Here is a 27141-nt window from a genome sequence, read left to right on the forward strand (position 1 = left end):
CACACTGATCTTCCCAGTCTTCTCCATCTCAGCTAACAACTATTCTGACTTTCTAAGGGCTCAAGATGCTCCTTGGAGGCATCCTTGCTCTTCTCTTTCTCTTACCCCACACATCTTATCCATCAGTAAAACCTTCAGCTCTACCTCCACACTATACCCAGGATCTATTTCTCACGCCACTATCATGGCTTCAACCCTGGTGAAAACGGCCATCATCTCTGTCCTGAATTACTGCAATAGTCCCCTTCTTGGTCTCCCTATTTCCAAACTCCCTCTACCTCTACAGTCTATTGCTCACATAGCAGCCAAGAATGACCTAATCACCTCTCAAAGAAACCACCTTCAAATACTACCACATTAGGGATTAGGTTTCAACATATGATTTGCAGGGGGCAGAAGCCAGGACAACACACAGACAAATATTCAGTCTATAGCAACTAGCTACCATATTAAATATTTTACTTATTTATCTTACTATGCCTTCCTGTTTAGAGCACAAGCTCCACAAAGCCAGGACTTATTTTGTTCACTGCTATTCCCAGAGTCTAGACAATACCTGGCACATAATAGATGCTCATTATTTATTGAATAAAGTAGTACTTACTACTGTAAAATAAGTTCAAAGCAAATACCAACGATGCTATTTTTCCCACAGTACTAAAACTGTTTATTGTTGCTTTCTGTTAAGACATGTTAGTTTATATGCCAATGCAAATTTACATAATTGTCATAAAACTAGAATACACTCTTTTGCAAAGTGTATTTAAATAAAGGTTTTCCCTCAAGTCTTATAACCTAAATTATAATTACCTTATTTAAAGCATGTCCAACATGAGGGTCACCATTTGCATAAGGAGGTCCATCATGAAGACAAAATTCTGTCTTCACTTTTCTTTCTCTTTGCCATGAATAAAGTTCCGAAAATCCACATTTCTGTTTAAAAAGAACAATAATGTCTGAACATCATGTAAATACATACTCCTGAATCTTACCGTAAATAACAACCAACACCTGTTTATTTCCGATCCCATCCCAAAGTATTCAACTCTAAAACACAAATGGTGAGGTTTCTAAAATGCACGTCTGAGTATTCATCTTTTAAAACTTTTCGATAGTTTCTCTGTTGACTTCAATTTAAAGTCTAAGCACTTTATAAAGGTATACAGGACCCTACAAAGGGTTAGTACCACTAATTTCTTGGGCAGTCTCTCAGCACTCCCCACTCTTCACTTCATGCTGAAGGACCTGCAGAGATCCCCCACTACACACACACACACACACACACACACCCCTTATTCCTGCTATCCTTTGGCCTCAACACTTGCTACTCTCTTAATCTGAAATAACACTGATTGCAGTCCCACACCCCTTCCTCCAGCTGCTGTGTGACCCCCACCAAGTCCCTTTGCCTTGGTAGGCCTATTACCTCATTTGAAAAAAATGTTAATAATATCCAACTCACCAAGCTGGTGTGAAGATTAGATGAGAAAATATCTGAAACTGTCATGGTTCCAAAATACAAAACGCACTGGATAAAATACTTTAAAAAAATTAGATGGCCTAAACAGATTTGTGACTCTAGAACTCTGAGAGCTGTCATAAGAATATTTAAGCTAGGGCTTCCTAGGTGGCGCAGTGGTTGAGAGTCCGCCTGCCAATGCAGGGGACACGGGTTCGATCCCTGCTCCGGGAGGATCCCACATGCCGCGGAGCGGCTGAGCCCGTGTGCCACAACTACTGAGCCTGCGCTTTAGAGCCCGTGAGCCACAACTGTTGAGCCCATGTGCTGCAACTACTGAAGCCCGCGTGCCTGGAGCCCGTGCCCCGCAACAGGGGAAGCCACGGCCATGAGGAGCCCGCGCGCCACAGCGAGGAGTAGCCCCCGCTCACCGCAACTAAAAAGAAAGCCTGAGCGCAGCAAGGAAGACCCAACACAGCCTATACAATAAGTAAGTAAATAAAAATTAAAAAAAAAAAAGAATATTTAAGCTAAGCATGTGTACTTAGACCGTATATCCAAAATATCCGCGATTTTAAAGACTCTAGGATTACACAAACTAACAGGTCAATCTCTGCCCTTAGAAAGTTCAGTCTAACCAAGTGGAGATAGAGGGGAGGGTTGGGGGGGAATGAATTGGGAGACTGGGATACCAAACTGTACAGTTGTAAATACATGCAGTTTACTGTATGTTAACTGTATGTCAATAAAAGTTATTTTAAAAAGAGAAAGAATTAAAGTTCAGTCTAATACAGGGGACAGAGGCACAGTTTGGGAGGGGGACTCTGAGGAAGTAACCACGGCTACCTGATCCTTCAAACAAGCCATAATTCCAACTAGGGGCCTAATGATAGCACAAAAGTGAGCTTCAACGTCTCCTCATCATCGAATTTTTATTTATATGTGTGCATGTTAATTTACTTTTTAAAAGCCACTGGAAAAGCGTCCAAATTCGACTAGTTTTGTGTAAGGTAAAACTGGGGCTTCCATTCCACCCGTGCTGTCTGAGCATCGCCGGTCCCCCCTTAGCATCCCAAAAGGGCCTGGAGCCTGCGGCCGGGCCCCGCCCCGCCCTGCCCGGGGTGTGGGTGGCCCAGGCGTGGCTCCGGGGAGGGCCCGGGTCCCCCCTCCCGAGGCCCCACTCCCCGCCGGCGCCGCGCACCGGCCGGCTCATACCTGCTGGATCTCCAGCTCCGTGTCGGGCTGCTGGCGGCCCAGCAGCTTCATGGGGAAGCTGGTCTGCGGCAGCAACACCGTGTCCCGATAGCTGCCATTACTCGAGTTCTGCAGCTGGTTACTGGCCCCCGTGACTGACCGCACCAAAAGCCTCCTCGTCGCCCCTCGCCAGCCCGGCCGACAAGGAAGGCGGGGCGGCACCCACAAATTGCGGGCCGCGAGCAGAACCGCTGCCCCCGGCCCGCGAGGGCGCAGCCCCCAACGCATGGCGAACCAGGCCAACCCCAGCCTCCAGGCTGGCGCCGAGGCCTCGGCTCCTGCCGGGCTCTGGGGAAGAGGGAGCCCAGAGGGCCTGCGCGAGTCTTGCGGGAGTGCGCATGCGCGCGGGGCCGAGCAGGGGCGGGAGAGTGCGGCGAGAGGCGGGGAGCTGGGCGAAGGGCGGGGCGGCGCAGGGGGCGGGGCCGGTCCGGATTCTGGAGGCAACTGACTCCCAGAGGCGGGAAGACATGTGGCCGGCGCGACTCGCTCATATTTCAAGCACAGCGCCCTGCCTCTTTGAAAAGTATATTTTGTTTAATCCAGTATAACCAAGATATTATCACTTCAACAGGTAATTAACAAAAATTATAAGTATGCTATTTCACATTCTTTCTCTTCATTCTAAGTCTTCGAAATCTGCTATGTATTTTAAATATGCAGCACATCTCCATTTGGACTAGCAACTTGCCAAGTTCTCAGCAACTACATGGGACTAATGGCTACCTTACTGGGAAGCACCTCTTTAGCGAGGACAGCCTACTACCGCATAACATGTTGTTGAATGCAACATGCTGTTTACCCCTAAAACCTGCACTGAGTGTACACGGGGCAATCAGAGCAGAAGGCTACTCTCTAGGACACCTGCACACTTCTCACCTGTTGGGCTTACAATCAGTTGTGTTTATCCTTAAACTTATTCATGACAGTTATACTTGCTATGTAATTATACAATTTAACTATAAAAACCAATGGGTAAGATGATAAATTTTGTTGTACATATATTTGTAACATAATAAAATAAATGGTCTGACTTAACTCAGAGAGTTATTCTGAAAATCAAATGAGATCGTGTAGGTCTTCTCAAACTAGAACTCCATGTAATGGGTGCCATTTGTTTATAAATTTTGTTTCTAATTACGAAAGGTTGGGAGTTACAAAAGAGCACACAAATGAAAATTGTTCACCAACCACCCTCTGCCCTGAACCAATTTTTTAAAAAAATTTTTTGGCTGTGCCACATGCGGGATCTTTAATTCCCTGACCAGGGATCAAACCCACGCCCCCTGCATTGGAAGCACAAAGTCCTAACCGCTGGGCCAGCGGGGAAATCCCAAACCTTTTTTTTTTTTTAATAAAAACTAAGCTGATGTTCTTAAGAATCCAGTAAAGGCAAGTCTCTAAAAAACAAAAACAAACTGCTGTTGAATTAGATGAAGCTAAAACAAGTGTAAAGTAGTGGGGAAAACACTGTAGAAAATTTGTAAGGATTCTGCTGTTAGAGTTCTCCTATTATCTAACCTACAAAACTACATGGTGCATTAGTGCTCTGCATTATTGGGAAAGATAAAGCAAAATTCCAATCTGGGGACATAAGCTCTAAGAAAAGGCCTGGACCCTCCTACACTGTTGATGGCAATGTGAATTGGTGCAGCTGCTGTGGAAAAGAGCATGGAGGTTTCTCAAAATCAGAACAACCACATGATCCAGCAATTCCACTCCTGGGTATCTGAAAAAAATGAAAACACTAATTGGAAAAGATATATGCACCCCAGTGTTCATAACTGCGTAATTTGCAGTTGCCAAGGTATGTAAGCAACGTAACTGTCCATCAACAGATGAATAGGTAAGATGTGTACATATATACATATACAAATGTGTATATATATACATATACACACAATGGAATACTTCTAGGCCATAAAAAAGAATGAAGTTTTGCATTTGCAGCCACATGAATGGACTTGGAGGGCATTATGCTAAGTGAAATGTCACATAAAGACAAATACTGTATAATTTCACTTATATGTGGAATCTAAAATAGACAACGGACTAGTGAATAAAACAAAAAAGAAGCAGACACAGATATAGAGAGCAAACTACTGGTTACCAGCAGAGAGGGGAAGAGGGAGGGGCAATATAGGAGTAGGAGGAAAAAAAGGGTTATTATGGGATTACACAAAATCATGCGCAAAATTTTTGAAAATTGTAAAGCACTATAGAATTTAATGAATCTTTCATTCAATAAAAAAAGTGAAAATAAAATAAAGCATATGAAACTAGGAAAATAAGAAAAAAGAAAAGGCCTGGACAGATTGTTGTGGGGTATTTTGATATTTTTTCTTTTTTAGCAATGAGAATATAGTGAAAGGTTATTTATGTAACTTTAAAATGTTTAAAAATAAAGTAGCTTTATTAATACAAAGTATACCTTTAACAATACAAAACGACTGTTCCCTTCCATAATTACTCTTACCCTGAATTCTTCTCTGATGAAACAGTGGGTTTGGCTAATTAATCAGAGAATTTGTCTTTAAATGGATGGGTTTAAACAGTTTGCATTTGTTGTTATAACTGATATGTTTGCTATTAACTCTGTTATTTTATGTTGTTATATTGTAATCACAATGCCCTGCTTTTTAATAGTGACAAAAAAGGATCATTGCCTATTCACTCTGCTGTTCTCACCGCAGGTGGGCTCCCACATGCACACAAAGGCAGACACAAGAAGTGTGCTCTTAAATATATGGTGAAAGCCAAAATAAATAAACAGGCCATTTTTGTATTTGCTTGCTTGTTTGTTTTTACTTTTGGCAGTGCAATAAAAATCGTAATTAGTTTTTTTTTCCTGTATCTCAAAAAAACAAACAAAAATAATTAATATGGTACATCCCACCAGGAAGAGAGAAGATCTTCCAGGACTAATCAGTAGGCTAATGAAAGGGTCACAGACCCTTTTAGGAATCTGATAAATGCTTTAAAAAGAAAAAAAGAAGAAAAAAAAGGACGGTCTAGTAACACTTCCGCATAAAGTTTTGTGGACCACCTGAAGCCAGTCCACGAACCCCTAGCGTTTCCAGGTTAAGTAGCCGCCCGCCGCCACAGGGCGGTATCACCAACATCTTAAGAGTGAACTGTGCGCACAAAGTGAATTGGAAGACACCTGAAACCAGGAGGATTCCTTAATAATTGATATACCTTTAGGAAAACACGGAGAAGTGGAGTTTTCCCATGGGTCTGGAGTCACCTCGCGCGAAGGCAAAGTAGCTGTTCTGCGCCTGCGCCGAACTTCCCGCATGCTCAGTAGCTGAGGCAACTTGACTCTGCAGCCAGCAGAGCTATCCCCGAGGGTAATTACTACGCTGGGCGCTGCGGGTGACCTGTTGCTTGATAACGCTTTTCGGGTTTTCCACCTGAAGTCTCTTTCGTCTGACTCGGTCCCAGTCTTGTCACCGTAAGTAGTTTTGTCCCCTGCAAGTCAGCGCAAGGGCTTTAGGGAGATCTGAGTCGTTTATTGGTTCCCTAACTCCACCCCTTTGCACAGATATGAAGAGATTCAAAGGATTTATGTAAAAAAAATAATAATAATTACGTGAATCAGGGTTCCTCCCCAGATATTCCAATTTCGGTCCTAGATTCTTGAGTGTCAGCATTTTGATTGTCTGTCAGTGCTATTATTTTCGTGCCCCTGGAGTCTTTCTATGGCTGTATATTGTTGAAATAGCAAGGCAAACCTAGACGGTGGGTTCTTTAGTGCACCCAGATTTAGAGACTGTCCTAAGCCTAAATTTAAATTTCGTTCTTCCTACAGTTGTCTTTTCTGGTTGTAGACGTGCCTGATTTATTTACTTTCCCTGAAAATATAATTGCTAGTTCAGAAGATGTGTACTTTTTACTGTTAATAAGATTTTCAAAAAAAGGTTTCACCACTTTACACCCTTGCTAATAATGCTCGGGAGGCTTTTCTCTCACACTCTAGCCAACACTGGGCAAACTTTCTCATCTACGCCAGTCTTGCAAATGAACAATCATTTCTCATTGTTTTAGGCTGCATTTCTTTCACAGTTAGTGAAGTTGAGCATTTCACAATTTAATGGCCCTTGTTTTTTTCCTAAGAATTGCCTATTGATGTCACTTGCTCATTGTTCTATTGGATTATTCATCTTTTACGTATTGATGTATGTAAGCCCCTTATGTAACAAAAATTAGTTCACTTGTCTAGTATGTGATACAAATTTTTTTTGATCATTTTGTCACTCATCTGTTTGCTTTGTTTATGCTATTTTGGCTATACAGACGTTTTGATTTTTTATGCATTCAGATTTATCAATATATTATATAATGGATTCTTGCTTTTAGTCATGTTGAAAACTCCTTTTCCAAATTTATAAAACATTTCACTCATGTCTTATTCCCATACTTTTATGGTTTCATTCTTTACTTTTAAAATCATGCATTGATCTGGAATATACATCGATATAAAGAATGCAAAAAGATTCCAACGTTTTTAAAAAAGATCAGCAATCGTCCTCACCATTTTTGCGCGATTACCTTTCCTCTATGATTTGAATTACCACCTTTAGTGTATTTGGATCTATCTCTGGAATTTATTTGATTCCATTAATTTGTCTTGCAAATTCTGCCCAGGACTAAACTTTTAATTGCTATAGTTTTATATCATATTTTGATATATGCTCATTACTCTTTCTATCAGAATTTCCTCTTTTATAGTCAGGTTCCAAAAGATAAATAACCTTAGTATTTTGATTGGGAACTCATCCTTTATTTTAAGAACCTAATCCTCATATGCTCACCACCTTTATATTGAATTCAAGATACCTCTCCCAGGCTATGAGAAAAAATGGATCGTATGATTACTGTTGTTTTTGTCCTTCTGAACTAGTCCTGTTGACAGCTGTAAAGATTTCTTACATGGTAGGATGTTAGGTTGATTGCCTTAAATGTCATACAACCTTTCTTCCAAGCTTCCAAGCCCAGAATGTTATGAAAAAGAACCTGTCAAAATAATGTCACAGAAGCCATAGGAATTTTTTGCCCTTAACACTGCCCTAATGTCCCTGCAGGAGAGCCAGTAATGAGTACAATCATCCTAATAATGGTTAGCCAGCATTATTTAGTGCTACCTTGTGCCAGGGACTGATGTAATAATTACCAGGACTCAGTGTTATAATACTATTGTTAGCTCCATTTTACCGATTGAGTCACAGAGAATTTAAGTGCCTTTCCCAAGGTCACATAGCTAATGTGTGCCAGAGCTGGAAACTGAAGACAGGAAATAGGCTTCAGTGCCTGTGCCTTGAACCCCTGTTCTGTATTTGAATAAGCTTTCAGAGACATGCTCACAAAAGGTAGTGTTTTAGGACCCAGAAGGTGTAAAACTGATAGAGAAGGAAGTACAGTGGTTGTAATCTGAACTGCTATCAGGAAGTTAAGGACTTGCAGGTAGCTTTTTGGCCTTGTTTTTCTTCACCTTTGCCATCAACAGTTAATTCTCATTTGCGTTCTGGGAGGGGACACAATTAAAAAGGCTAATAGGAACCTCTTTTACAGATTTCGCAATAATATGATTAGCTACGTTTTCTTTACACTAAGAGCCAAAATTGTGTTCATTTATTTAAAAGATACGTAAGAAAATTATTAGAGCTAAGGGATAGCCTAATATTTCATTCGTAGTTCAGTTTGAATCAGAGAAGTGCTTCAGAGAAAATGGTAGAAATATTTTCTCCTTTGCTAACTAAATGTAACCTGGAGGATCTCTTTATAAATCATTGTGCTTTACATCAAACCTGACTTTTTACGTGCTTATAAAACTGGTATTAGCTTTAAAGTGTGGTTCATAAATATGGTATACATTTTATGAGGAACGTAGCAGGAAGACAAAGCCTAAAAGTTTTCTTTAGAAGAAAATACCGTGGACTTGGCAAACAGGAAACAAAGTGGTTTCGCCACATAGGAAGCATGATGAGGCTGGGATGATTGCTGAACTGGTTCAAAGGTAAATGATATCTGTGAAAAGTTAGAACACTATACAGTGAGGGAAAATGATCTGCCTTTCACAAATGGCATTGTATAAAACATGGGGACTGAATGAGCTTACCAACATATATTAAAATATCCTCAGTGCTTTTACACCTAGGTAGTACAGATCAGCTGCCTGAAGGCTACCTTTTCCAGTGCAGAATAAGTCAGTTATATGACTGGTCGTGGATGTGAGGGAGTAGAGGTTGGTCAATGAAATGTTTGCTAAATGATTTCTCCTGTTTTCTATTTGAGGTGTTCCTGAATTGGTGATCAGTGTAAAGAGTTTTTCCATATAATAGCACCTACTTTGCCAAGAAAATGGATCTAGCCTGATTACGATGTAGTAAGATAAACAGGGTTCAAATACACAGAAACCCATTTTATTTTTATCTTAATTCCAGACAGTGAGTGGTCACAGTATGCTATTCATTACTTTACATCAATTTCAACTCTCTTCCTTCTGAAGGGTTTCAGATATTTCACTTGTTTATCGTCTCAATTATGTTCATAATCCCTGTGACTAGAATGTGGATGATAGGGGGGAAAAGGTGTAAAGAGGTTAAAGGGCACATCAAATCAAATATGCAGTCAAAAATTGGTGGTGGAATGATGACTGCTGCTGAATTACGGTTGATAATATCCTTTTTATTCTGTGTTGAGTTCCCAGATTGCGTTGAAAGCACGTTGACTTCGCTTGATCAGAAGTGGGAGATTTTTGTCATACATTGCTTCCGCATAGGCACTCTAAGACAAAGGACAAGGGCAGAGTACAAGAGGTTTATTAGGGAGTGTTCTCGGGATTCCTCATGGAAAGTGTGAAGGAAATAGGAATGAGCGGGGTGGTGCAGCCCCAGCCAAGGCTCAGCCCACCCCGCGGGGCATTTGGAAGCTAGGAAGGCCCATCAGAATTGGGGCCGCAGCCCAGCCGCTGTGAGGAATGGCCTTTACACCCTCCTGTTGATCAGTTTCAGCTGAAATGACTCTTCTCAGCAGATGAATTCCTAAAGAAAGGTTAGCAGCCCTCTCAACAGCTGGGGAAACAAGGTCTTCCACGCCAGAGGGGATCTGGGTGGTGTATCCCAGCACCAAAACAGCCAATAAAAATTGCAGGATTTGAATTTGTATTTCCAAAGAGCAATATACTTGATCGTAAAGACTGTTTTTTTCTTATTTTTTTTATTGAGCCAAGAGCTGCTTGACACTCATTACTTTTCCAAATGCTTGGTCTTCACTCCAGTGGTTACGCTGCTTGTTCTCTTTATTTGGCTACTGATGAGGATTGTAGTCAATAACCAGCAGATTAAATTTTATTTAATCTCTAAAGGAATATTCATTGAGTTTCAGAAACTGTTATCCCTGCCATGTTAAATTACTTCCCACATATACCCACATCCCTTTTGCTATTCATATCTCTCTCAGCACTTACCAGTTTTATGTTATAGACATTAGGTTACAGTATTTTACCTGCAGCCCACCAGAATATTATCTCGTTAGGGCAGATATTATATTTTTAGCCCCTCAAGCACCTTCCACAGCCTTTGCACATTACACATGTCATACATAAAACATTTTCACGTGCTCATAGGCCTGGACCAGTAACCCCCATGCCTCAAAATGTCCCATCTGCAGAGAAAAAGAATTTTATAGAATTTATTGGGAGAGCTAATGCTGAAATGGGGTCTTTTTCCAAGTCTCTCTTAGTAAATGTTTATTAAAGAATCTATACATTTAATTGAAGCAGTCCCAAGTAAGCACTCAATGGCTGTGTGTTGAGTTGAATTCAAGTAAATGAAACCAGCAGTTGGCTTTGAAAGTAACAAAACATTTCTCTCGATTTCACTTTAGGGCACATCATGGCTTCCAGTCACACTGTGTTGATGCGTTTGGTGGCCTCAGCATATTCTGTTGCTCAGAAGGCAGGAACGATAGTCAGGCGTGTTATTGCCGAAGGAGACCTGGGTATCGTGGAGAAGGTACTGGAAGTCTCATCTCATTTCATACCAACTCTATTTTTGTCCCTTGAGATTTAGCTAAAAGGATGTAATAATCTGGACAGACTTTAATAGTTGAAATAGTCAATGGCTCTCTTATGGAGATTGCAAGACCTTTAGTTCACATGAGCTCCATTTCTGCTCTGAAAAGGACTCCAGACTTCCTACATCCAAAACTTTTGTTTATGCGTCTGGGCATTCTAACTGCTGTCCAGCTCCAGAGCAATGTAATCAAGCTTCACATCCTGAAGGCTTTGCATGAATCTACTAAGTAGAAGTAGATTCATGCAAAGCCTTGCAATCCTTGGTGAACTTGGCATGTTTGATAACATCTGGCATTTAAATAAGTATCCTTTATATTCAAAGCTTTAAAAATTTTTGGCAGGGGATGTGGGGATATATGTATAAATACAGCTGATTCACTTTGTTGTACAGCAGAAACTGGCACAACAGTGTAAAGCAATTATACTGCAATAAAGAGCTTAAAAAATATATAAGTAAATAAATAAAAAATTTTTTCTTCATGGAAAAGAAACCTGAAGCAAAGTTTTTCTTTCCAGTATGGTAACTAAAAACTTAGGTAGATTATCAGAAAGGTAGTCTATAGTGGTAGTTGATTCTTAAAAGAAGTCCCACCATGCATGTGTTCTAGTTTAAAATAAAATTTCTTCTACAAGATTTATTATTTCACTTACAAATTTTAAGTGTAAGTTTCCACATATTGACTTTTGGTATAATCTTTAAGGAAGATTGTATTGTAATTTTGCCCAAGTGGGAAAATTTTAGGATATGATAAACATTTTAATGGCTTGAAATAGAGATGTAGTTAAGATGCTCTTTTGTGATTAGCGAAGCATCTGTTTAAGGCTATTTGTGTAAGAAAAATCAAGACCTTATATACAAGTAAAAAAACTTAGGAATAAGTTCCTGTGAACTAATTATAGGATATTCAACGCAACTGCTTTTAAAAATTAGGAATAAAAATCACAAGAACTAGTGAAATAAATCTCATTTCCTTTTTTGACAGATTTATGGGCTGAATAGTATAGGAAATAGAGTATCTTGATTTTGAAATCAAAATTGATTTTGAATCAGCTTTTTAAAAAAAGTTTGTGATAGTCCCTCATTTTCCATTTTCAAAAAGCATTCATGCTGTTTATAATATACAGATGATATCTCTCTTCCCCCATCCTGAGCCACTGTTAGGTGTGCTGATAACTAGGAGAACAATATTACCCCAAAATTCTATTCATGATTCACTTTCAACCTGGAAAAGGGTCATTGGTGACAGATCACAGGACTCTGCTCCTGACCGTCTTTTTCTCTTTAGCCATTAACTTAAATACAGTTTAAAAAACTTGTTGAATGCATCTTTTCAAAAGTGTTGTGGAAGAGGAGGATATAGAAAGGGTACTTATCAAATTTGTCAATAATGTGAAGCTGGGAGAGCTAGTTATATTGGATCACAGAATAAGTATTTAAAATATTTGCAAATTCTGAGAAAGGTGGGCCAAACTCAACAAGAGATTAAAATAGGAATAATTATAAAGTCCTGTATTCATGTTCAAATAATTAGAGGTGAATCTGATCCATATGTTTGAAGAAGAGGTTTTAGTTGATCACATACATGCTCAATGCGGAACCAAGAATGTAAGCAGCTACTTTCAGAAGGCTGCTAATCTTATGATCTTTTCTTTTTTGTCATTTTCTACATTATGAAACATAGGAAGTGGAGAACAATAGCAAAAATACAAAATCATGTATCAGGCCCCCACTGATATTTTGGATCATATCTTTGCATATTTTTCCCTTAGCATCATTTATTTTGTTTAAATTGACTTTCTGTTGTGATTATATTAGATGGACCACTTTGTAGCCTATAACTAAAGAGTAATAGAAATACAGTGTTCAAGTTAGAAAAAAATAATAATCTCACCGTCTCCTCTACTGGTCAGACACTTCTAGTACTTTATATCCACTTGTTGACACCTCATTTTACAAGAGACAGGGCAAAATCAGATTTGTCACACAAAGTATCTAGAATGGTAAGATCTGGCACTATGTCAGTAGAAAGAGCAGGAAATATCTTCTCCTAGAGGAGAGTTGGGTAGCTTTCCTCATAGAGTTGAATGGCTGTCAATGTGTCTTTTTTCCTCTGGAGCACTGGTCTCTGAACTTGATTGATAGGTAAGTAATCTTTAATTTCAACAATTCTTTTAAGTAGTTTCATTCCACAGGTATTTATAGAGCACCTACTGTGTGCTAGGCACAGTTCTTTAGAAAATAAAACAAAGATCTCTGCCTTCCTGGCACTACATTCTAGCAATATTGTTCTTTGCATTGAGATAAGCAGCAAACTTCAGTGTGGCGAAAAAGAGCTTAATTTTCATAATCATTCCTTTTCTCATTACAAAGTATTACAAAAGATGTTCTACTTAAGAGAAAATAATCTGTAAATCCACCTAAACAGGCGTGTATAAATTGCAACATGTCCTAATCCTCTGAAAGCAAGCTAATCAAGGATGTGGTCACCGTCTTTCGCAAGTGTGACTATATGAGATATGGATTGAGTTGAGTGCCACAGGTGAGTTATGTACTAAATATTACTGCCATTCACTTTTACATTTTTTATAGTTTAGAAATAAGAATTTTGAAATAAATAATGAATCATTCTGAGGACCTCTTGAATTATTAGAATTAGGATTAATGAGTGGAATTTATAGAAGGATTCATGTAAGAAATACCTTTTAAATAATTAAAGAGTTATTTATTATTATTAACTGCCTTGAAAATTTATGAATTTCCTGTCTGTTGACCTGCATAAACAAAAGATTAATGTAGAGATCTTATAAAAGGAGTTTGTGAACTGGGGGAGAAAATGTTCTAAATAATTTAAAAGCTCCTTTCTAAACTTTAGCCAGTATAAATCCCATAAGAAAAAGCAAGCCAAGAAAATAACTGACTCAAATGATGTTAAGCTCAATCAATCTTTAAACAGTGTAATTTAAATGGATATAGATAACCATGCATGAGGCATCAGAGAACAACTTATTTCATACCAGTTTTGCTAGAAATATGCATTCTTTGTTGCAGACCTGTGCAACAGACCTGCAGACCAAGGCGGACCGATTAGTTCAGATGAGCATATGCTCTTCTTTGGCACGGAAATTCCCCAAACTAACAATTATAGGGGAAGAGGTAAGACTTGTGGGGATATCATATCTTTTTTTAATCCCTGTTTGCCGTATGGATTTGTAAGTGCCACGTTAATGATTTATACACCACTTTTATGATTTCAAGCATTATATTTTTGTGTTTTAACACAAAAATAACTATCATGTTCCTTGGACTTTCAGGAAATGTCTGCTTTTATTTTTTTTAATTAATTAGTTAATTAATTTATTTAATTGGGTGTGTTGGGTCTTCATTGCTACACTCAGGCTTTCTCTAGTTGCGGTGAGCGGGGGCTACTCTTGGTTGAGGTGCGCTGGCTTCTCTTTGCAGTGGCTTCTCTTGTTGCGGAGCACGGTCTCTAGGCATGAGGGCTTCAGAAGTTGCAGCACACGAGCTCAGTAGCTGTGGCTCTTGGGCTCTAGAGCGCAGACTCAGTAGTTCTGGCACACAGGCTTAGTTGCTCCTTGGCATGTGGGATCTTCCCAGACCAGGGCTCCAACCTGTGTCCCCTGAGCTGGCAGGCAGATTCTTAACAACTGCACCACCAGGGAAGCCCCAGGAAATGTCTGCTTTTAATATGTGGGTCTCCTTCTAGGCCACATGCCTCAATTATTGACCATAGATGATATGGTTAGAGTTGTGACATTCAACATACAAGGTATAAGATAAGCAGAGTTAGAACTTTGGAATAAAATGGGTTTTATTTTTCTTGTTTTTTTTTTTAATTAAGGCTTATTTGTGTACTTATTCAAAGACTAACAGTGAAGGTGAAGGAATTGACATCTCGTGTATTTGAAAGTAAGACATAGCTGATGGCAGAGCCACTTGTATAAGTAAGTGTAGTAATATTTAAAAATTCTTTTCTTTTTAATCCTTGTTCAGGATAATGAAGTTGGGACCTTTTGTAATCCACTTTGATGAGCCATATGTGGTTGTTTTCGCAGTTTTACTCAGTTTGTTTTAAAAGCTCTAAACAGAAATGGTAAACAGATAGGAAACTATGTGAAAGGAAACTAGTGAAAACTATGCTGCTGCATTTCTTCTTATTGCCAAGACAATGGGTATTCTGTAAACAGGAAACAGCTTCGGTCATCATCAGTGTTCTCTGCTCTAGGATCTGCCTCCTGAAGATGTGGATCAAGAGCTGATTGAAGATGGTCAGTGGGAGGAGATACTGAAGCAACCATGCCCGTCACAGTACAGCGCTATCAAAGAGGAAGACGTATGATCCATGTTATTATTTAACTCTCTATTAATCTTCGGTTTTTGTCATAGTAAAGGAAATAAAGTTTGCCATCATGATGAAAAGTTGATAGTTATAAAATAGGGGCAACCAGGAACTTGAACTCTTTCAGAGCCAACGTAGAAGTGTCCAGCAACCATAGAGGATGTCTGACTTGTTAATTTCCAGTTTATTTTCTCATCCTATTGATTTCCTCTTCACTCTAAAATTGTTACTAAAAATACTTTTGGGGGAATTACCTGGCAATGCAGTGGTTAAGACTGGTTGCTTTCACTGCCAGGACCCAGGTTCAATCCCTGGTCAGGGAATTAAGATCCCATAAGCCGTATGGCTCAGCCAAAAAAAAAAACAAACTTTTAGGGAGAAAATCTAATTTGTTATTTAGTAGATTTGATAGTAAAACATTTCATTCATAATTGGAGCTGAGAGGAGATGAACGGATTGCTACCTTATATTTTTAGAAGGCCATAAAAATTACCGCCTTGCTTTTCCTAGTTGATTAAATTAAATCTGTGTCTTCGTATAGCTATCATACTTCTTTAATTTTTGAGTTTCAGTTTATTTAACACATAGTGTTGAGCACTTACTTTGAGAAAGGCACTTTGTTCTGTGATATGGAGTATAGAAAAAAAGGCATGGTGTCTTCCATCAGGAGTATGCCCTCACAAATTCACATCAAGCGTTGTAATTTTAGTGGTTGATGGCTGTGTATCCTAAATCATATTAAAAGTCCTAAGAAGAAGGGATTTCTTCTTTTTCTACTGCCAGTTTTATAAACCATTTATTTTTCTTGACCATATATACACTGTATTCTTAAGATTGAATCAGACTGTCATTATTTTTCTTAAATCAGTATTTATAAATAGAAATGAGTAGCATCCACACAAAACATTTTTGGTGCCACTTTAAGGTTTTCCTTGTGTCACCACCTAGTGCTCAGGATGTTCATGGCCATATGTTTAGTGTTCAGGTGACAATAAACTTTTATCAGTTAAGCATTTTATATTAAAAAAGATTGTATTGTAGTTGATTTACAATGTTGTTTTAGTATTTTTTATTACAAAATACTTTTTTTGCTATTATTTTTTAATTATTACAAAACCAACGACATTGGCTTAAGCTACCCATAATATAATTTCAAAAATGAAAAAAAAAAAGATAGTTTCAGTTTATCTGTTTAAATAATTTTTTTAAAAAATTCTTTTTTTTTGGCCCTACGGTGAGGCTTGCTGGCGGGATCTTAGTTCCCCAACCAGGGATCGAACCTAGGCCCTTGGCACTGGAAGCGCAGAGTCCTAACTACTGGACCACCAGGGAATTCCCAATCTGTTAAATTTTATATGCTTAATTTGGACATTTCCTCTTTTTTAGCTTGTGGTCTGGGTTGATCCTCTGGATGGTACCAAGGAATATACTGAAGGTTGGTATCTCATTTGTATTTGACAGCAGTAGCACTCGTGTGTGACATTTAGTTGTAAACATTTACTCTCCTTCAAATACCGCTCCCCATACTCCACCAGTACCACAATCCTAATGTCTCCTAGATGAGAATAACTCACATTAAACCCGTGTAACCAAAGGAACCATTCTGAACCCCCAGTTTTATTGGGTAGAAAAACGATGAAAAGCATCACTGTATAGCCTTGCTTTGCCAGCATCCCGTGGTGCCCATCCCTCACTCCCCTCCTCTGTGAACTGCTGTCTCATTTCACAGCCGCACCTCTAAAGATGGGTTTGGAAACACAGTGCAATATTTCTCCTTCCTGAAATTAGCTAAAATGAGCAAAATTAGAAAGCAGCAAATTAAAATAAAATTGGCAACATTAAAGTGAGAAGGGCCAGGCTCAGAGCCAGAGTGGTAGGTTTTAGAAGCATAGCATAAGCTTAGATTCTTATTTTTGAAAGATCAACGTAGGTTTTCTTGTATTGATTCTCAGCTTCGTGGCTGAAAAAAGAATGCCTGATAATTCCTAGAAAAAACGCTCTCTCTGTGCTTGGATGAGACATATCTATGATGAGTGAATCCCGTGGTATGTGTGTGTGTGTCCTGAAAACGTCTCTATAATCCATTGAGAAACAGGGGAGCTCTAGGCAGCTTTAGTGAGTGTAAGAACACCTAAACAGCTTGTTCAGTTCTCAGCCTCCACCTGCAAAGGTTTTGATTCACTGGCTCTGCAAAGGAGCCTGAGAATCTGTATTGGAAAAATTGAGCCAGTTAATTCTAATGCTGCTTGTTAGTCCATCGGCTGTCTGTGAGACATCTTAATTTAGAGGCTTGAAATGCAAATCTAGAGAGTAATCCTGGAATCGAGAGTGATTTAGCAGGCAGGAATAAGTCAGATGGTGGTAGAAGAGGGGCGCAGAGGAATCTAATGATGATGGCTGTGGAGTTACAGCTGATTTACTTAATTGGTTTACAGATTATTACTGAGGAGACCATTGTATCAATTCAGTTAAGTCGCCATTGTCCCTACTTCTGTCCCTGGCCAGTTCTCTCTTATAATTTGTGTCTTTTGCCAGCAGTAGGTTTAATCATGGATGAATCATTGCAAATTCCTTACCTTTATTGCAGAATAACTTGGAGCCGTTGATGTGCTCATGATGAGTCATAACCTGAGAAAGTCATATAATTGATACGAACTTCTTTTTAGGTCTTCTTGACAATGTGACAGTTCTTATTGGAATTGCTTATGAAGGAAAAGCCATAGCAGGAGTTATTAACCAGCCATATTACAACTACCAGGTATTACTATGAATGATACCAAAATATTTTATTAGATAAGTAATTATGGTGTTATATGATTCCTAATGTTATCTGGTCCAGTGGTTTCTAGCGTGGTTGCACATGCAGTCATCTGGGGGAGGTTTCCACAGTATGGATTTCCAGGTCACACCCCAGACGTATTGAATCAGAACCTCTGGGGGTGTTGATGCCAGGAACGTGTATGTATGTAGGTGACTATACACAGACACACCATATGTATTACACGGATTTTTTATGTATGCCTTAGGAGTCAAATCATAAGCAAAATTTTTGGAATTACTGATATGGTTCTTGATTAGCTTGGTCATTTAGACACCTGATTTACAGGTGGTGCTTGAAGCACATTGAAGAAATGAACCATTTCAACCAAGAAAAGATGCTAGCCATGTTGTTTTCCAGGTAATACTACATAGTGCCTGAATTAGTGTCAGCATAAAATAAATATGCTCTCGCACTCTTTTCTCTTGCTTTGTCTCTCAAATCTGCTTTGACTTTCTACTACACTCCCAAGAAATTGTCTTCCTTAGAAGCAAGAGGCTAATGTAATTCCAAAGCAGGAATATACCATTAGATCATTAAATGTTAAAGGAAATCACATTAAATGAAATAAAACACTTAAGGCATTTACATTAGTGTGACCTTGCTAGAACTTTGGAGAAAAAAAGTAACCAGAGTGGGGACTATTACTTCTGCATTTCCAGTTTGAGTTAAGAGCAGGGTTAATCTCTCCTTCTAAGATAAATTTGGCTTTTTTATGCCATTTGTATAACTTTTTATTTATAATCATGTGCGTCTTATTTAGCAAAATTAGTTACACATTCATTACTGGGAAAGTCTCTTATATTGAACTGCTTAAGAGTCCATTAATTATTTTAATATGACTAATGTTTATACAGTATTACATGCAGGCATAAGTTTCCAGTTATGTAAGCTTTAAAGTAAGCTAATACTGTAACTTTAAAAGAGGGGCATTTAATTCAGAGATAATATTGCAGTGCATGGCCCCTTTCTTCAAAAAAAGATCTGAGTGCTTAGGGGTTATTAACAACTTCCATCACTTCTTCCTAAGGTTAGAAAAATTGTATTCATTTTCCACAGAACAATGAAAATCAGAAGTTAAGGGAACCCAGGAATGAAGCAAAGGTGAGAAAAATAGCTAGCGTTTGGCTCCACTGGTAGGTAGAAAAGAGGCAGACAGTTTGTGGTACCCCAGGTCGTCATTGTCCATCCCATGTACCCGTTCATTTTCCCTTGTTCTGCTTCTCTCCTTTGCTACCTGTGCCTTCACCCCATTCCCTTCTGTACGTGCTTTCTCTTCCCTCTTCCTCCTCCCTTGCTTCTGCCTTAAAATCGGTTGCAACAAGGAGGAAAGCTGCTCAGCTTTGTCGGTAGTAGTCACGGCTGGATGTTCCGTCTAAAATCCTCCACCTCGTCGCCGTATCTGACATTTATCAAGAGATTGCTGTGGACTGGCCGGACTCGAGGGACTCACATGCATTATCTCATTCTAATACTCACCGTAATCCTTCAAGGAAACCTTTATCCCTGTTTTAAAGACGGGGAAACTGAGACAAGTAACTTGCCCTAGTTGATCAATGACAGATCTGGGATTTAAATCGCAGGCCAAGCTCTTAACCATTGCTCTGTAGTGCTCTTTGGAGCCAGATAAAAGGCTTTTCACAGTTCGGACTTCACTACTGCTTCTAGCAGATGCTAAAGCTGGGAGGCACCCGAAGGAAAGACCATGGAATAGTGCAGAGAAACCCAGTCTGTCCGTATCTTGGAGCTGGCTCCTTAAGCCTTGTGAATCTTAAGTAACTCATCAGTAAGGTGAAAATGTGAGCCTTTATCACCCCCAGACAGTTGGCATGGGAACTTTAAAGGAGAGAGACAGCAAGAGAGACAGAGAGACCAGGAGCACAGAGGAAGGCTAGCTGGCTGCCTCATGGGATTGCATGTACCTCGTCAGGGCGCCTGATTCCGTGGTCTCATCCTCTTTGCCGACATATTCATTCACAGAGGCCATGTGAGTTTTTAGGGACCAGAATGCACACGTCTGCTATTTAGTGTGCTTTCCTTTCTTTTTTCGGAATAACTGGGGAGCTGAATTCATAAAGAGGTTGCTTGAGAGTATGAAGTTAGTCTCACCAATTGAGCTGAAGCGTAACGAGCACACAGAGCTCATCTGCACTTTTCAGATTCCAGCCTCTCCTGTAGGGTGGACTCAAGAGGGACGAGGGGAAGCAGACGAACACATATTGAGCCCCAGTGCTTGTTCTTTGGTTCCTTGGTTGCCCCATTTGCAGGGAGCACTGTCAGCACACAGCCTTCAGCTGTCAGCCTCTTCGGGGATTGCCTCGCCTATAAAGAACCGCCTCGCCAGTGACAAGCCCCTTCCCAAGGCAGTCCATTTCCAGCCACTGATGATTGGAGGGGTATAAAGGCCTGGCATTTCATCCCAGTTGGGGATGTGTTCTCCCCGGTCTGGTACAACCCTGAAGAGCCATTCTGGCTCCAGAGCTCCCCATGGGGTCGGCCGAAGCTGTGGTCGTGTCTGCATCACAGCTTGGCTTCTCCCTCTGCCCACTCACGCCGCCGCCTCTCCCTTCCACGGGTGTTGATCCCAAGGGCCCTACTTAACAAACACCCTACCTGTCTCAGAGTCTGCTTCCTGGGGCATCCAACCCTGCAACACAAGCGTGTTTCACTATAACAGCACCCAGAGTACTGCCATAATGATGTGTGGGAAAGCATTTTGACAAGGAAACTGAGGTAGTCTAGTTCAGTGATGAAAAATATTGCCTTTTAAAAGAAAATGTATTTTGTTTTTTTTTTGGCCACATCCTGTGGCATATGTGATATCAGTTCCCCGACCAGGGATCGAACCCACAGCCCCCAAAAATTACTGGCTTTGAACGCAGACGAGCCTGAGTTTGATTATGATCTTCCTAGAGTCGTTGGTCAGGTCACTGAATGATTCCACACCTTATTTTTTCATCTGTAAAATAAGGATGATAATACCTACTTGATGGGATTGTTCTGGGGATTAAATGAGATAATACATGTAAAGCACTTGTTATGGTGCCTGGCACATGTTTAGAGTTCCGTATGTGTGCTCTATTGATACAATGGTATTTCGATGACTTTGTGTTAATCATTTTATACATCAGGTTTACTTTCCATGAAATACAGATTATGTTTTTCTGTATGATGGGTATAGTTGTAACAATGTGTCTGGAAGCTTTTGGAGCTCTACAAAGGAAAATACAGATTCTGGGATTGCATTGTCATTGTCATTTTACCACCACAATTGTCAGTAAAATCTTTTAACCCTGACCCCATTATCCATGGCCACTCTTCCGTATCAGCCTATTCATTTGCTTTGTCTCTATAGCAGCAAAACGTATTATCACCATGACCTATTCCCATAGTAACGTGATCCTTGTTGTTCCTTGGACGATGAAAAGTAATCAATACATTGTGTTTCATTTCCTGGGGACTTAGGTACTTTTTGCAAACAGCTATTTTCAAATGTAATAATGAGATTGTTGGATAATTCTGAAAGGAACAGGAATCAGTATGTGATGTTGCCTTTCCTGAAGACTCCAGGGAATAACCCGAGGTTCCTTTCCGTACCTTTAAAGTGCAATTATTATTATTATTTTGGCCGTGCTGCATAGCTTGCGGGATCTCAGTTCCATGACCAGGGGTAGAACCCAGGCCATTACAGTGAAAGCCCAGAATCCTAACCACTAAGCCACCAGGGAACTCCCTGAAACCCAGTTATTAACCAAAACAACAATGAGAATAATCAGTTGATCCTCTCAGGAAAATTTCTTTGTTGATGATACTGTTTTTGTACTTTATAACATTATCATGTTTTTATTTTTAAAAAATCATGCTGCTAACATAACTAAATGTTCTGTTTATGGCAAACCTTTTTCTCCAAGTGATGACAAGCTTTGCCGTTGTTTCACCTGTTTACATAGGCAGGACCAGATGCTGTGTTGGGGAGAACAATCTGGGGAGTTTTAGGTTTGGGTGCCTTCGGGTTTCAGCTGAAAGAAGTGCCTGCCGGGAAACACATTGTCACAACCACCCGGTCCCATAACAGCCAGTTGGTGATGGATTGTATTGCTGCTATGAAACCTGATGATGTGCTGCGAGTGGGAGGAGCAGGAAATAAGGTACAAAAATCCATCCATCATCTACCCTGAAATGCAGTTGAATCATTGAAAGAAATACTGAGCTTTTACAAAATGTGAAGTAAGAGTTTGAGAGAAGAGATTAAAGATTGTAATTTGCCATTAGAGACACATTTCAGCAACATTTAAGTTTTTTTTTTTTTCTTTTTGGCCACACAGTGAGGCATGTGGGATCTTAGTTCCCCCAGCAGGGATCAAACCCTTGCCTCCCCCCACAGTAGAAGTGCAAAGTCCTCATCACTGGATCACCAGGGAATTCCCTGAGTTTTTTTAAAATGTTGTGGTTCAAGCCTTTTTTTACCTGAGAGAGTTCAGTGATAATGTAAGTCATTTGGATAAGACCCCATGCCTTTTGCCAGTCCTTATTTCCTCAAGGACCTCTTGGATTACTTCCTAGACCTTTCTTCTGCAGACTCTAAAGACAGGCCGGCCTGCCACCCCCTGGGTGCTTCCCCCCATTCATTCATCTAGGCTCCTATACTCCTGAGGACATTGTGAAATGGAACACAGTTTGATCTCCATCCCTGATCTCATCTCATCTGATTGCGCCTTGGTTGTCATCATGATGACATCCATCATGCATCTCAAATTCAGCATCCCCAGTTGGATCACATCCTCTTTCTACCTGCCCCCAGGCGTGTTCCTCTCCCTACTTCCTATCTGCTTAATGGCACCGCCATTTTCCTAACTGTTCCCAGACACCTGAAAGCCATCCTAGCCTCCTTCCTTCCTCACACCCTATCAGTCTGATCCTACCTATAGATCTTAATTCTTCCCTAATGTTTCGTCCATCTCAACTGCCAGCGCCCTAGTTGAAACCTGTCATCTTTCCCTCACCCAGACTTTACAGCAGCATCCAAAGTGTTCTTCCCAGCTGAGTGCTGCCTTGTTTTCAGAATGCCACTAGATTGATGAAGATACACAATGTATCATATTACTCCCCTGCCCCAAATCCTTTGATGATTCCACTTCACAGCAATTGATAATCCAAGCCTATGAGAATGGGATGTAAATCCCTCTACCTCCTGACCCCTGAATGCCTCCAAGCATGTGCATTTCCTACTTGTGTGCCTGGCACCGGGGAGGCAAATAATAAATATTTATTGAGCTGAATGGAATTTGTTTCTCCTCACCTACAGCGGTAATCAACTATTTCTAGGTTTTCCAAAAGCATTTGCTTATAAGAGGATGAAAAATGGAAGTTTCAAAATAACAGTATCTTGAAAAAAAAAATCTAAAACGTTTCAAAATAAAAATATATTCCTGGTATCTACTGACATAGGATTTCTCTTTGCCCCTACTTTTGTAACTATAAAACGCCTTTATCTCTTTTATTCCCAAGGGGTACCATTCCCCATAGGAGCAAAGTCCACATCCTGCACACCCCTCCCCACCACCTTTTCTCCTGTGCAAAGACCTTGTTGGGCAGTTCCTAACTTTTTTTGCATCAAAGACCTCTTTGAGGATCTAACAAAAGCTACAGCCCCTCTTCCCTCAAAAAATATATCTGGCATAATTCTTGGCACATAATGAGACTTGACACAGACTTCCTAAAAGAAAGAGAAAGCTTTTATCAAAAATCTACAGCAAGGTTTAATGGTTTGAAGGTGTTCTTGAATACAGTCGTCCTTAAAAGAATAACTGGTTATGTTGTGTTCACTGAGGTTCTCCTCATTCTCCCAGGCTGGTCTCTTCGTCTCCATATTTGAAGTCTGAATTTTATAGTACTAATTATTTTACAGCATAACCAAAAAATAAGTCAAGCAATTAATGAAGGGCTGATAGCAAGTTACTGTTTAGAGTAATGTGGTTTCTGTCAGTGACTGTACTTTTTTATTTTTTTTGGCCACGCCACGGGGCGTGCGGGATCTTAGTTCCCCAACCAGTGATCAAACCCACGCCCCCTGCAGTGGAAGCGTAGAGTCTTAACCACTGGACCGCCAGAGAAGTCCAAGATGACTCTGTTAAAATCCATACTTTGGTAGCAGAAATAGCAACATATATGATTCCAAAACAGAGACTTATGAAACTGCTTCCTAGACTAGTTAGCATTGCACATCTGTTAGGACTTATTACAATTTATACGTTATTGCATTGGTTGATGTTTCTGTATCTTTTATTTAATAATGGTCAAATTTCAAGATTAGAAAGCTTTATTTTTTGCTACACCAAATATATATTGCTTTTAGAGTAAGAAAGAAAAACAACATAAAAAAGAAAACCTTATTTTAACTAACTTAGAATATGGAGACCATTCAGATATCCTGCTTGTAGCTTATTTGACCGCATTTTTCCCCCTCAGATCACTATATTATTATGTGTGTATTCTATATATTTCTGCATAATACTCGTGTCATTTACACCTGCTAAAGGCTTTAACCCAAGTCTGACAGAGGAATTGAAATATACTTGATAGAAACAAGCAGTTTCTCTTTATTTGTACCTCAGTTATTTCATGGTCGGGGGATAATTATTCTCTCAACCTTACAGATTATTCAGCTGATTGAAGGCAAAGCTTCTGCTTATGTGTTTGCAAGTCCTGGATGTAAAAAGTGGGATACCTGTGCTCCAGAAGTCATTTTACATGCTGTGGGAGGTTAGTCCGTTTTATTTGGGGGAATTACAGTTTTTATACAGTTTTTGTATTATGCTAGGACATGATATTTCAGTAATATTACTATACTTAGACTCTTAGGATATAAAAGATAGAAGGAAAGTTGGAGATTACCCAGTGTAAGCCCTGATTTCACAGGTGAGAAAGTAGATTTTCAGCAAATTCATTTTTCTTTAGTTATAGTGTCTCTTTTGGACCTTGATCTGCACATTTAATTAAACCCTTATTAATTTATGGCTTTAATGCTTTTAGGGTTTTTTTCTTGAAAGGTAAAATATTCATCATCATCATTATTATTATTGTTATTTTTATCATTATTATTATTTTAAGCCAATATTGGTAAATATCTCAGTGCTAGTGCTAAAGATCACAGGTTGGAATTTTTTTAATCTGCCTGCAAAAATGCTATAGATATATACATAGCAAGATGATTTTTCTATTTCAGGTAGACATCAGATCACATCTACTCTTAAACACTTGATTTTTATTTTATCATTTCTCTGGGTACATTATTGTTTCGCTATCTCAGCGTGTGACATGACTAGGAAGTTAAATTCATCAGGATCCATTCTCATGAGAATGTTAAATGAAACTGTAATACAACACAGTTATGTTTTATGAACATACTTCATTTAAACTTTTTACCAAATAGTGTTACTAATAAATGGTAGAATGAAGAAAGCACTTCTGAAACCGGGAATTGTGGGTGATGGAGTATAACCGATAGGAAAAGTTATCATTCCAGGAAAAGAGAAATTGATTGATACCGAGAAGTATAAATTGAAAATACTAAATGAAATTATTTTAATTAGGGAGAAAAAATAATGATTTAGCCTTTAGTCAGTCATGTTTCTCCTTAGTCTTAAATTGTAAGCGAATTAACACTTAACCTTTGTCGTCACTAATTATCTCCCTGTTTTATCCAGAATTCATTGGATATTATATAGGGAAGCAAGAAGTTCTCAGGAATAACTAGAGACATAATGATCCAATCAGCCATTGACGTTGTCTTGATGTTTTCTCCGTAGGCAAGTTAACTGATATTCATGGAAATGCTCTCCAGTATAACAAGGAAGTGAAGCACATGAACTCGGCTGGAGTCCTGGCCACACTGAGGAATTACGACTACTATGCAAGTCGAGTTCCCGAATCTGTTAAAAATGCACTTGTTCCTTGAAGGGAAATCTCCTTGACTCAGCCAGGAGAAGTACTTGCTCCTCGAAATAATATATTTTAAAACTAATTGGGTGGAATTCGAGCTCCACCTTTACTTCATTCATTGTTGATCACTGATTTACATTTGGTTACTTAGGAGTAGAAAATTGAATTTTTAAATGTCTTGATCAATAATCAACCAGACCAATTTTGACATCTGGAAAACCTGTAAAGTCAGTATATTTTACATTTCTTTTCCTCCTTTTATTTGGAGCAATGAAAGAAAAGTTTAGCTCCAACTGGCCATCCTGGTCCATTGTTGAATCAGCATTCCTGTTTTGTAAATCAGATGTATTTAGGGCACAGAACTGGTTGTTATCTAAATCTCATTCTTGTCTTTCACAGTAATGTAAAAAGTTTTCCTACTCCCATTCTGAATACATTAAAATGTCATTATGTATACTGATGAAACAGATTTTGGAGAAATGTTTCTTTATAAGGAATTATTCAATTCTAGCTCTCTCTGTTATTCACCAGCTTTTTTGTTTTTAAGTATTTGGAAACTGTATATTCTCTACTGTGGGCATTACTTTATTCTTACGGCATCATTATGCAGTTTAACTCTGGAACGTTAGGTAATTTCTCCTATTGCTTCCAAAGGGAGATTATAATGTATGCTATCAAAACTATTCTGACATCCTGCCTAGGTTTTTATTTTTCAGTCTCTGTCCTGTGCTTTTAAATAAATTCCTCTGTTATTAGATTAAGCAAGTGGTTTAAATTAATCATTCCCAAACTCACTGCATGTCAGAATCACCTGGGAAGCTTTTCAAAAAATATGAATACACAGGCTTCAGCCAAGCGGTTTTGTCTTAAAATTCTGTGTATTTTAAGACAGCTACTCCAGGGACTTCAGTAGTCATTTAAGTGTAGCACTCACTAGAGACAATGATGGAGTACTGTTTTCACAAGGCAGCTGCAGGAAGAGGTCTTTGTGGCTTTGACACCATTGGCCCCTCTCCCTCTCACAACTCTTTTCTCACTGTCCTAGGCTTCTTCCCCCTACTAGCCACTCCTACTCAGTTTCCTTTCTTGGTTTCTCTTTGTCTCCCTTTCCTTGAATGTCAGTATTCACCGTAATTCTGTCCTAGGTTCTCTCTAGATGATCTAGTCAAATATGGCTTCACTTAAGGGCCTTTTACCCAGAATTCCAAAATCTGTATCTAGCTTAGAACTCTCAAAC

At 39.3% G+C, this 27141-nt stretch overlaps 2 protein-coding genes across 6 annotated transcripts in view; one reads left to right on the forward strand and one right to left on the reverse strand.

The window, feature by feature from the left end:
• Window positions 1–3056, reverse strand: part of IARS2 (isoleucyl-tRNA synthetase 2, mitochondrial) — a 69517-nt gene extending 66461 nt beyond the window's left edge. The window contains exons 1-2 of one of the 2 annotated variants that reach the window (XM_057728483.1): window positions 2675–3056; window positions 811–933 (exon numbers count right to left, since the gene is read on the reverse strand). In XM_057728483.1, coding sequence (XP_057584466.1) covers window positions 811–933; window positions 2675–2941 — 390 coding nt within the window. In that variant the 5' untranslated portion in view covers window positions 2942–3056. The remainder of the gene's footprint in view (window positions 1–810; window positions 934–2674) is intronic. The other variant, XM_057728484.1, reaches the window with a different exon arrangement.
• Window positions 3057–3180: 124 nt separating this feature from the next.
• On the forward strand, window positions 3181–26413 carry BPNT1 (3'(2'), 5'-bisphosphate nucleotidase 1). Of its 4 annotated transcripts, none has more exons than XM_057728616.1 (10): window positions 3181–3284; window positions 10598–10725; window positions 13837–13941; window positions 15032–15139; window positions 16532–16580; window positions 17812–17903; window positions 19023–19067; window positions 21914–22111; window positions 24620–24725; window positions 25772–26413. In XM_057728616.1, the coding sequence occupies exons 2-10, from the start codon at window positions 10606–10608 to the stop codon at window positions 25918–25920; spliced, it is 972 nt and encodes a 323-aa protein (XP_057584599.1). In that variant the 5' UTR covers window positions 3181–3284; window positions 10598–10605; the 3' UTR covers window positions 25921–26413. The 4 variants fall into 4 exon arrangements, with proteins under 4 accessions (XP_057584599.1, XP_057584601.1, XP_057584598.1 ...); XM_057728615.1 differs by lacking the exon at window positions 3181–3284 and adding an exon at window positions 5988–6164; XM_057728618.1 differs by lacking the exons at window positions 3181–3284; window positions 13837–13941 and adding an exon at window positions 5985–6164.
• The last annotated feature ends 728 nt before the right edge of the window (window positions 26414–27141 follow it).

Source organism: Hippopotamus amphibius, chromosome 3, assembly GCF_030028045.1.
Source record: "Hippopotamus amphibius kiboko isolate mHipAmp2 chromosome 3, mHipAmp2.hap2, whole genome shotgun sequence".
Lineage (NCBI taxonomy): Eukaryota > Metazoa > Chordata > Mammalia > Artiodactyla > Hippopotamidae > Hippopotamus > Hippopotamus amphibius.

Excerpts from the sequence above, each read along its gene's own strand:
- BPNT1 (XM_057728616.1), top strand. The coding sequence starts at position 10,606 with ATGGCTTCCAGTCACACTGTGTTGATGCGTTTGGTGGCCTCAGCATAT. Across the intron at positions 13,942-15,031 it reads TAACAATTATAGGGGAAGAG|GATCTGCCTCCTGAAGATGT; the intron begins GTAAGACTTGTG and ends TCTCTGCTCTAG. Across the intron at positions 17,904-19,022 it reads AGCCATATTACAACTACCAG|AACAATGAAAATCAGAAGTT; the intron begins GTATTACTATGA and ends CATTTTCCACAG.